This window comes from Galendromus occidentalis, unplaced genomic scaffold (assembly GCF_000255335.2).
Source record: "Galendromus occidentalis unplaced genomic scaffold, Mocc_1.1 scf7180000077384, whole genome shotgun sequence".
In the NCBI taxonomy this organism is placed as follows: domain Eukaryota; kingdom Metazoa; phylum Arthropoda; class Arachnida; order Mesostigmata; family Phytoseiidae; genus Galendromus; species Galendromus occidentalis.
In genome coordinates, this window is record NW_003805372.1 from 872,631 (window position 1) to 883,678 (window position 11,048).

General features: G+C 50.2%; 2 protein-coding genes and 1 long non-coding RNA gene across 5 annotated transcripts; all 3 read right to left on the bottom strand.

Moving 5' to 3' along the window:
- Positions 1-437: 437 nt before the first annotated feature.
- Positions 438-1,571, bottom strand: LOC100900114 (uncharacterized). Of its 3 annotated transcripts, none has more exons than XR_001951174.1 (5): positions 1,410-1,571; positions 1,277-1,292; positions 1,041-1,176; positions 781-942; positions 438-597 (listed from the first exon to the last, which is right to left on the bottom strand). It is a non-coding gene; the product is annotated as an uncharacterized LOC100900114 (long non-coding RNA). The 3 variants fall into 3 exon arrangements; XR_001951175.1 differs by having other exon boundaries at positions 497-597; positions 781-869; positions 1,410-1,512; XR_001951173.1 differs by having other exon boundaries at positions 1,277-1,489.
- Positions 1,572-3,152: 1,581 nt separating this feature from the next.
- Positions 3,153-6,811, bottom strand: Zip48C (Zinc/iron regulated transporter-related protein 48C). The gene is made up of 7 exons (XM_003742398.1): positions 6,587-6,811; positions 5,833-5,871; positions 5,039-5,194; positions 4,758-4,937; positions 4,502-4,623; positions 4,033-4,191; positions 3,153-3,808 (listed from the first exon to the last, which is right to left on the bottom strand). The coding sequence occupies exons 1-7, from the start codon at positions 6,692-6,694 to the stop codon at positions 3,730-3,732; spliced, it is 843 nt and encodes a 280-aa protein (XP_003742446.1). The 5' UTR covers positions 6,695-6,811; the 3' UTR covers positions 3,153-3,729.
- A 539-nt stretch (positions 6,812-7,350) lies between these two features.
- Positions 7,351-9,527, bottom strand: LOC108864144 (uncharacterized). Its single transcript, XM_029111200.1, has 7 exons — positions 9,378-9,527; positions 9,067-9,226; positions 8,813-8,983; positions 8,547-8,693; positions 8,186-8,379; positions 7,915-8,074; positions 7,351-7,802 (listed from the first exon to the last, which is right to left on the bottom strand). Exons 1-7 carry the CDS (start codon positions 9,440-9,442, stop codon positions 7,443-7,445), a joined length of 1,257 nt encoding a protein of 418 aa, XP_028967033.1. The 5' UTR covers positions 9,443-9,527; the 3' UTR covers positions 7,351-7,442.
- Between the last annotated feature and the right edge of the window lie 1,521 nt (positions 9,528-11,048).

Below are 11,048 nucleotides of genomic sequence, written 5' to 3' on the forward strand. Positions count from 1 at the left end.
AGTTCCATGTTCTATGTCCTAACTCGTATTATTACCCATCGGTGATTTCCATTGCTCCTGCGCTCGACTGTCGGACTCTGTTGGAGGAACTCCTATTTTTGAGGAACTGGGATAAGTGCCTGGAAACTCTAGGAAGAGCCGGTGTGGTGTCTTCGAGGGTGTCCAACCTCCGCAAGGGAGATAATCCGAAGTTCAGACTTGGACATTGGCTTCGTGAACCCACTAGAAGTGATGCATGAATCTGCTGAGTAATCGAGAGCAGGAACTCGCCAATAATGGGAAGGCGGCGGTACCAGAGCCTAGAATATCGCTCTTGAACCTCCCGACCACCCGAAGGAATGAAGTTTTCATCTTGGAATAGGTACATACTGTGCTGATCTATCCAGGGAAGGGGTGCCAGACATTTATGTTTTCGGATTGAATAATGAAGCATCCGGTCGGATGACAGGGATAGGTAGGGTCGAATTTATTCTATCACGTCCATTGATTATTGATCCGTCGTTCGGATCCAGTTTAGAAGGGAATGGTGACGCGTACTCCCCTTTCAAGGATCTTCTTGGCGCCCTTCTCGATGGCTCTCCCGATCTTCTTCAGTCCCTGGAAATTGGGAATATCCGGTTAACTTATTCGATAAGGCTCCTAGATCACCTTGATCTTTCCGCCGCTGAACGCGTAATTCGATAACTGGAGCGGGTGAGACCTCCTCTTTTCCAGAAAGGGATGCGATGCTTGAACCTCAAGGAGGTGATGATTGAAAGCTACATAGGACCCAACTTTTACCTTTCTGAGCTTCTTCCCGAATCCGTAGTCAGAATCTGAAGGGAGCGTCTGTTCGAGGCCATGGAAGGAGTCGATAAGTTCTTGGAACTCTTCAAGAGTCAAAGCATTCTTAGCCTCGGCGACAGCGGGTCGGATTCTGACTCCCACGTCGACTCTCACTCCCTACGAAAATGAGATATGAAGGATTGATGATAGCGGAAAACACTTCCCGGATGAGGCCCCATGAATCGAGTACTTTCGCTGCCCTGATCGTATGTTACCCTCTTGATGGCCCGCTTGATTTTCTTCAGGAAGTACGACTGATCCTCCGTGGCGATGTTCTCCAGGGACTCGATGCTCTGGACGGCGTCAACCAACTCGTCGACGGTCAACTCGGACGACACGTCCTCGTCGTGCCTACAATCCGAAGAAAAAATTTAAAGGGCGAACTCTGAACACCATAGACATTTACCGACTGTCCGAGTGGCGATTCCGATGGACTATTCAAGACACTCACTCCACGGGAACAGCAGCTGGAAGCAAAAATTCGCAATGATTAGAGCGCATCGATAATGATCTTCGATGTGTACGATCGTATACCGTAGACGATAGATTTCCGAACGCAGGAAATGGAGTTCGAGTGTACTCACAGCTGTAGGCCACAAGGGCGAGAATGAGGGTGGCCGAGAACAGTTTCATCTTGAACGGTTCTCAAGGGTCAACTCTGGATGCTGAGGAGACAGCGCGGTAGCCCTTTTATACCTGGGAACGGATCTATTCCCTTATCCGCATGGGTGCTGCTCCGATTGGGAGAAACATTGGATTAAAGGCGTTCGAGCCTAAGTCCGAGATAAACCCCTCAAATGCGATTCAGCGTGATCTCACAGTGTGGAGTGCGCAACTCCTGTAGATAGTTCCCACTTTACAAAAAAACTGAGGCTCTCTGAGTCGAAGAAGATAGCGTTTGGCGTAGGATTTGACGAGTTCAGTACCATTCCTAGGAGGGAGGCATAAGTAGGTTGGGTATCCCGTCGACGGGGTGTACAGGTGTGTTTTATGCCAAGTTTTTCATGGATGGCAGAATCCCTAGAGAAATTCCGAAGTACAAATCTTATCCGAAGAGGTCAAAGGCCCTCATTCTGCTGAAGACATCTCGATTCGTGGTCTCAAATGCGTTCTGGATCACCCGAATCTCTCCGCATTCCCTGGTCGCTTCCTGGTTTTCTCGCTGAGAGTTAACTACCGGGGTGACCTCCTCACGATTTTTCGGACTATTAAGGAGGAAATGCTTGGGCATATTCTGACCAATTGATGCTCCTCAAACGAGGAGGAGAGGGAGCTTGTGTACCCCGTGGATCTTCAGGAATCTTCCGACCTCGCGAGAAGCAATCATCAATCCGATGGGAATGATCGTCTTCCAACCGTTCCTAATATTTAAAGAGTGAGAATTTGACGAGCAAGAGCCATCAGGCATTCCGATCTAGAGCATTCAATACGATCCAGTCCCCATGGCGGCCCCTCTAGATCCCCCGTGGGAACTCGGCGGTCAGCCTGAGCGTCTCGCGAGGAATTCTAAATGAGAAATACCAGCCTTAGACGATATTCTTCTCGCGCCAAAGATTTCGCGAATCTTTCGTAGCCTCAGCCCAATTAGCTCAAAAAAACGCAGGATCGATGCGACGTCGGTGATCCTCTCGCGGTTCATGGCGCTGGCTTATCCGAGGATTCGACTCTCCAAAACTCCCCGAAGGAATCAGTGAATCCCGTGATGCTGGATTATTGTAAGTGCGGCTTGGCTACTTTCTCTCATTTTATCCCTGCTTCTCATGCAAGAATCGGTGGGTAAACCTGGAGAGGCTCGACGAAAGACTCCTGAGAGCAAATCTACAGCCTAGCAATCGCCCTTCGATTAGCGAAGAGAGCGATCGGCCCTCGTGGAGCGCCCAAACGTTCGGCATAGCTCACACGAACGCTCGGCCCCTCTCATTCGGATAATTCCACGGGAGGGAAACAGAATTGTATACTCGGTCGGGTGTATGCGGGCCGCTTCAGACACCACAATCGAGGCGCCCATCATGGGGAATGCCCTACGAATGTTCTTCTGCCCTTGAAAGTCTCTTCCCGATGCTCGCTCGTGTAGGGTCCTTAGATCTGGGATATGATCAAGTTTCAGAAAGTTGGGGGTGATGTTATCGAGTGTTATTCATGTACTGAAGGACAGCAGCGAGCGGGGGCGCGTGGGAAATGACCAAGTGTACTGCGAGACGGAACGCTGAAAACCCGCTGGTGGAATACCACCTCGATGAATCAAGTGGATAGATTTTCGATTCCCCGAGGTGGAAAGAAACGCTGTGTGTCTTTCGATTCCTGTAGTTGAAAATGACGACCTGGATCCTGTTTCTCCACGTCTTTTTATTCGGGGACAAGGGAAGGGATGATCACCGAACATGATATAACAACAGAATGTAATTTAATGACGTGATGGGAACGCGACGTAACCTGTACTTGATTTACGCTGATGAACCCCATGGAATCTGGAGTTCAGGCTTAGCACAAAACAAGGGCTTAAGGATCTGTAGGTGCGAGGATATTTCTCGTGTATCCAAAAATACCACAACCAGTTTCCCGGTGACTAGCATCGTATCGAGTTTCTTATAATCTTGCGACTGAGCGTCGAGTCATCTGTTGGTTGTCTTCTAGCTGCTCGCCCCCACGGGCCCCCTTGATTCTCCATCTGAATGGGAACCCTGCTTCTCAGCTGTTCGATATCCAGATTGTCTCAGCCCCTTGACTTGAGTCCCTTATTCTCTTAGTACAAAGGCAACCAATGAGACGGGAGTGTTGCGGAACCACGCCGCTGATGTTCCAAGCCGACGAGACTGTCAAGTTTTCCGAAGGAGATTTTTTCTCCGCGCGAATAGGGATTCGCAATAGCAATCGGATACGAAAAGAACCACCGGCCCTCAGAGATCAGCCGAGCGTTACATCCAGAGTCATCATGACGATGAAACCGACGATGGTCGACCAGGATGCGATTCTTCCATTACCACTGCAAGCGAAACGAGAATTAGAATTTTTCGGGTGAGCTCTTTTGCTGGAGACCCCCTCTCATCGCTCTGCTTCCTCCCATTGTGACTTTGCCGCATAAGCCATACTTATTCCGAGAATTTTCGAAATCAGATTATCGCGAAGAAGGTCGCCCACGATGAATGTTACGCGCTCCTGCGAGCGAGCGATTCGTCAGTCGGCATTCGGGAGGAGGTCCATGCTCACCATTGTTGACTTTCGGGGATGATATCATCCACCACGACGTAGATCATAGCTCCAGCGGCGAAAGCCAATGCATATGAGAGGATTACTTGGGCATAGGTCACCAGCAGGCATCCAATAACTCCGAAAATAGGCTCCACGGCTCCACTCAGCTGCCCGTACCTTCAAGAGGAATTTCTCGATTTGATCGAACATCTCTCCCATGCTTGCTCGTCGTCGGTCCAATCACGGATGGAAAGAGCATCCTCATATTAGGAGCGATTGGAATCGACGCTGTATCGGACCGAGAGAAATGAGCCCAGCCGAACCGGATTAGGTGACCCGGGAGGTCGCTCTTTACGATTTTTCGTTCATGGGCTTCCCGGAAGCACAGTAGCATCTCAAGGGATTCTCTGATAGGGAACATTCGAGTGAATGCACTCAATCAATAAGGGGCGAGTGGCACTTCAGCGAGTGTGGTCTGTGTAATTACCAGAAAGACATCTTTTTCGAGAAGCCGGCGGCACGGAGCGGTAAACTGACGGCGAGTCCTTCCGGAAAGTTCTGCATGCCGATACCTATAGCGAGGTTCCTGGCCGAGGCGAAAGTTGCTGCCTGTAATGAACTTCACAGAATCAATGCTCGCGCAGCATGAAATTAATAGGGGACGAGCGCATCGGAGGGCTCTCGAAACCTCTAGGTTAGAGTTCTTATCTCGCAATCGATCAGAACATCTTTCTGGAGCTCACGTCAGTCGAGTTCGCGGCTCCGAAACCCACGCCGACCGCCATTCCCTCGGGAATATTGTGCATGGTGATGGCGATGATCAACATGAGCATCCTCTTCCACTGAAGAGATGCATCCTGCATCCTTCGGGTATGATCATCGTCCTTCTTCGGATTAGTCTCCATCAAGATTCTAACAGTGTTCTGAAACATTCCGAGCAATCATTCGAAGCGTTTCCGGATGCCAGTGGATGACGGTTATGGAAAAGGAAATACGTCTTGATCAACTCCACGCATTGACTAACATTTTCCGGTATCACTACATCGACGATATATACAAAGAAAGCGCCCGCCACAATGCCTATAGATGTTGGGATGAAACACCATTGCTCGCCATGGGATCCCGTGGCGATTTCCAGACTGGGTTTCAAGAGAGACCAATAAGATGCAGCCAGCATGACCTGAAACGAAAGGAGGAGCCCGGCCTAATGAGATCACCAGCGGGTATACGCGGCGGAGTAGTATCCAGGACGCGGGCTCCGCGGAGGAATGTACCCGCATAGGCTCTGACTGGGAGATCACTCCTGCATGTTTGGAGTCCAGGCATTCATGTCTCGAAATATCAATGTGAGGAGCCCAGAAGAAAAATCTCCTTGGAGAGGTCCTCCCATCCTTTGCTGACGGGACTCCATTCAAAAATACCCACGAAAGACTTTCCGCATTCGCGGCGACACTCGCTTGATACAAATACTCGAGCTTCGCGTACGAAGATCATTTGTCTATATCATTGATATCAGAATGCATATGCTTGCACTACCATTCTGCCTACTGGACGAGCTAGGTTTTGAGAAGAATTCCGCGAACAAGATTCTGAGAGCTTCCCTCCGCTTCATCGGTGTAGCGATGTAAGAGGTGCAGTCCGCCGAAGATTGCGGACATGCTCATTTGCAATCGCCCGTCGTTCGCCCTCAACTAGAAAGCTTCTTGAACACGGGGGAAATGAGTTGCCCAAAACCTTCATTCCCCCTCTCTATGATTACTATGTGGAATATGGTATAAGTGATGATAATATTTTGCGGGAAGTTGTTTCTTAGCTTACCCCAGCCGCGAAGCCGAGACTCCCATCGAGAACCTTCCTCTGCAAAATTCAGAAGTAATTTCAGAAAATATATCGGCTGGACATCGAACATGCGGAGACACATTCCCTTCTCGCAGAGCGTTATACGTTATATCGCTCTGCGATGCGAAAGTTCAGCCGACTAAATAATGACAAAATTACACGAATACGGGGTGAGATATCATAGAGGATCTCGATATTCGTGGAATGGAGAAATGAAGAGCGAGATCGGAACCGAGAGTTCGTCTTGGTTCGCCATGAGAGAATTTCCTAATATTCTGGATTCAGACCGGCGAGCCGTCGAGTTTTCAGAGCAGTGATCCAGCTTTCGTATGTAGCGTTCAGTCGCCCCGATTCCATCTCCAAGAAATCTGGCCGTAGAACAGAACTCATGATTGAATTATTGCTTTGCTGAGGAATTCCTTTAGCTAGCATCCGGGCAAGCTATCTAGCGTAATGAGTCCATAATTTCGGTCGCCTTTCCATTGTTCTGGGAGAGCTTGCACATCATCGATGACTACGCGATACACACAATGAAGCGAGCCAACAGCTGCAAGGGCGAGCATTGGCGCTAGGTACGCGCTATGTGCCAAGCAACGCTCGGCTGACTGAGCGAGCAAGCAGACAATCTGCAGAATGGCTGCTCAGTTTGAGAAACTCGACGTGGCACAAAACAGCGAGGGACTCCTCAAAGGCTTCGCGACCTGCCCGCGATTAATACCGGAATTCTACGCACCTGACTAGAATTTAAAATGAAGACACAAGCCGCACCGGCGGCAGTCAGACCCCAAGTTAGCAGAGTTCCCAACACAGTCTGCGCGGTGGGATCGATGCCGCGGATCATCTCACGATGTTGCCGAGTACCGACTGAATTGATTGGAGTGCTCAGATCACGACGCGCCGCATCCTTGCAGAGATCGAGCGGCGAGTTCACGACAATTCATGTCGGCCAACGCGTTGCAGCTTTGTCCAGCTCCCGTCAGCTGATGGTTTTGTCAAACTCTCTCCACATGTGGGGAAGGGTGTCACAATGGCGCCTATCCATATTGCGCTAAACCCTACGGGCTCGATTTCTCTCGAGCGATCAACTCTACCCGCATTCCGGTCGCAGAATTCTTATGTAGGTTCCCCAGGACATTTAGGACATCTTAGCCGAAGGAGCGACTCTGGACAGAGAGCGGCATGAGCCATATCATCATGCCTGATATCAGCTCGACGTCGTTTACTCGATCCCTCCCTCAGAGTCGTTTTCCGGAAGCTCCGCGATCGAGCTACGGGGCCCCGAGGCCCTGCCGCGCTCAGGCCGTTCCCGGGCTTTCCGCCTCCAGAAGCGAAGGAGGCTCACCCAAGTCATAGCACAAACAATCACTTAACGCAGTTCTAAGACGCTCGAGTGTCGAAGGGTACTGAAAATGCTGATGTTTACTGGAAAAAACGCATTTATTCTTTCCGTTTCCCGTTCCGTCTATTATCCAAAAATTCAAAGGGTGCTCAGAGTGAGCTCCGCTCGCCCGGATTCTTCTAAATCTGGAGGGAGTCACGCTCAGAACACTGCTTTCTTTACATTTTTTTGTACATGCGATGTCGCTCCCTCAGAGATTTGCATTATCCATCTCTAGTTGCATATCTTCGAGTCCCAGTCCAGCCTCTTCGCTCGGCAGACCTTCTCCGAGATCTACGGCTCCAGGTACACCGATGATGGCGTCGACACCATAAGTCGGCAATTCGGGATCCTGTATCTCGGATATGAGGTCTTGTAGTTGAATCGGGAGCTGAGCTCCGTCTTCTTGTTCCAACATTGGTTGACCTTCATCGATACTATTCAAATAGACTTGTCTCGTTTCGACTCGACCGTCGTTCAACACCTGTTGAATTTGAAGAATCATAGTGTTGTCGATGCACTGCGGGAATCGGATAACGTCTCCAGCGCTTCCTCTGTCCAGCGTAGGTTCCTGCGAAAAATCATACTATGATGCATCCGGCGAAGAGTCTCTCCGGCGACTCAGCCCATTTTGTGCCTCGATCTCCTGCTCTGATTTGCTTCCGAAAACCCACGGGACTTGCCTGTGGGGGTTGCAGCGGATCTCGCTCTTCCGTGTCATCCAGTCTTCGCTTACTGCCACGGGTGACCTGAGTTCGTCGGCCCATTCCTGTCATGGTCATCATTGCGGATTGGAATACATCCGGAGGCTCCTCGAATAACTTATCCAGGAGAACGGTCATCCTTGAGCAGAAGAGACCAGTTACAAGATCAGAATGGGATTACGCTCAGACTCGCTTCCGGGATATGCGCACCGAGTGATTCCTCGATTCCGCTCGACAGCTCTCCTCTCACCTGCGATTATCGTGCTCAAAGGATATGTTGACCATCTGATGAGGACAGACAGCTTCGCTGCACGTTTCTTCTTTCTGCGCTCGTTTGCGGCAGAAATGAACTCTCATCCGGCATCGGAACTTCTGGACAGTTTTCTTCTGCACCTCTCGAACTTCAGGTGGAACCTCGACCTTTTCAGGCTCGGCGTGGACGCGCTGCGAGGAGGATATCGATAGCATTGTCCGCAAGAAAATCTCTCGCCAATCAGTCCCGAATTTCGTGTCTTCAGCTTCTCCGCCGTAAGTTCCCGACCTCTCTGACTCAGGGGTGGAGGCGAATTTCGATCCCGCTCGTGTCACAAGTTACAACCGGGCCGACTCACCTGACTTTCCGTGCAGGCAGGACACAGCTTCGACGTCGGTTTCGTGACATCCACAACGCCCCAACAATTGATCGCGTGGTAGAACTGGTCCTTTAGGACGACGTCCGGTTTCTGTGCGAGAGACTTCTGTCTCCATCCTGGGCAGACCTTAAATGGAATCGATACCCGCTAACGGTGAATAGTCGACGGGGATTTTGGTTTCCAACTCGGGACTTTAATTTTCGAATGATCTCTTGAAATGATCAGAAACTCCTGCTTGAACTGACCGTGGCTTCGTGGAAGGCTTGCAAGAGTCGTTCCAGGTGCAAGCTGGAAAGAATTCGTTCGATTCTCGATACGTCGCGTCTGAATCCACTGACGATCTCCACGTAAGTCATATCCTCATTCACCACGAGACACTTCGTTCGGCCCGGATCCTCAAGACTGTACACCAGGATCTGAAGATGAAAATGGATATCTCAGAAGTGTCTGAATCTTCGAGTCGGTCATTCCATCGATGATCGTAAAGATAGAGACTCGCCTTTCGATCTCGGTTCAGAGGATTCAAATAATACCCAACCTCCCAGGCTGGAGTAGGGAGCTTCACCCTCAAACATCGCGCCACGAGATTTCTGAACGCTTCGGAAGGACTGCAACAGTCCGGAGCCACGCGCACTATGCTGGGATTTCGGGTTGTCGCCCTATGTCGGTCAGAGATTATTGGAAACAGTTCTCTTCGTTCGCCTCTTTGACCTCAACGGAAGCAAAGGTCAGAAGTTTCTCAAGTATTTCAACGCCGATAGTTAGTACGTGTTTCTCGGGCCGCTTCTTCGGCGCGCTTCGGTAACTTACGATTCTGTCATCAGCTGATCACCACCGGTAGGTCTCGAACTCTCACTGGACTCATTGTTCTCCATTCAGGCATTCTCGTTGGATAGATTCGCTTGAGATTCAGCGAGAAAACGTGGGCGGAAGAGTGCGTTCCGAACAACTTAAGTAATCAGCTGATTAGCAGCCTTTTGGTTGTGGAATTCGACACAGAGGGCGCCACTTGTGTTTGAATCTCGAAGTTGACGCTTCTCGGCGAGAATACAGTTATATTGATAGTTCTGTCGAGAATTCCATTCAGGGTTGGGCTTCAGGCCGAGAGTAGTTCAGACTCCAAGTTCGATGAGGTTCGTCTCCGAGCTCCCAAGATTTCCGACCGGCTAGAAACCGAGAACGCTTGCGCGGCTTCTCATTCCCATCCATAGTCCATAGTGAAAACTATATCGTGGTCGGAGGTTTGCTTCAGATCCAATGCGGATCGACTTTAAAACTGATTTCCCAGAGCCCCCTGCTTCGGACAGGAATAGCTGTTCAAGGAAGAAAATCCTACCTCTGCCGGTATCATAGCAGCGGCTATTTTGTTGTAAGGTTTCGATTTCACTCGTGGGGGAGTTCGAGCAGGCTTCGTCGACTTATATTTCAGTAGGCAGCGGTCTCGGTTGACGAATGAAATTTGAACGCTACGAAGCACATACGGAACGAGCAGCCTTTCGAATCGTGCACTCCCACTGTAATGATAGCCTCATCTCCGTGTTTCCCTGCGGCTCCTATTAGATTGTTAGACACAGGATAAACTCCTCCTAAGTGGTTCCTGTGGGATTCGTTCGAGTGCTCAAGGCGTATACCAATGGGACTAAAAATTCATGTAAACTTACGTAGCTCGTAAATTGGCCACGGAATTTGAGAAATCCCGTGGGTTCCTGAGACGTACCTCGAATTTTCTCAAACGATGTTAGTACCAGTTCGAATTCTCGGGGCCGGGGTGTCTCGAGATGATTCCAGCACAAGAATTCTCCGAGAACTATTTGTTTTCGTTTTTTCCCTTCACTTTAGCGGATCAAGGAGTGACGGATGTGTTCCGAACTGATGGCGACTCGCTCGCTCCGAGATTTCCCATAGTGTTCTCTTCGGGTACTGCTCTCACAATCACAGTGCTCTCGAGCAAATGGCGTTGTGTTGTAGGGTCTGAGTTCTGCGAAACGAAGAGCAGCCGGTGAAGGAAGCTCATTTAAAAGCTACTCCTGGTCCATCCGTCTGCAGGTCGGAGACGCCTGGTGGTGGTAGTAGTGGTTTCTTGTAGATCTGCTCTAGTTGCCGGCCGCAGAAGATTTCTCCGAACTCCAGAGAAGTCTGTTCTCCTTGACAGTCTCACTCAGATAGACAACTGTCGATTGTCTATCCATATGTCCGGCAATCTGTCAGTCAGTGAGTCGGAGGATCCGATTCTCTCGTCGCTCCGCGAAGCCAATTTCACCAGGTCTGTTCTCCCGATTGCTTCTCTGGAATTCCGAACTGACTTGACACGGTACGTTTCGGATCGCGCTATGGGTCACACGTTCTATCCTTGCCCCTCAAAAACCATCGCATCATTGATGTGAGCACGTCAGCGCGATCCCCGCCTCCCGAATGACGAACGACCCTCTGAGAACATGTCTCCACTCAGCGGTCGCCTTGCTATCACCTGAAACATACGAC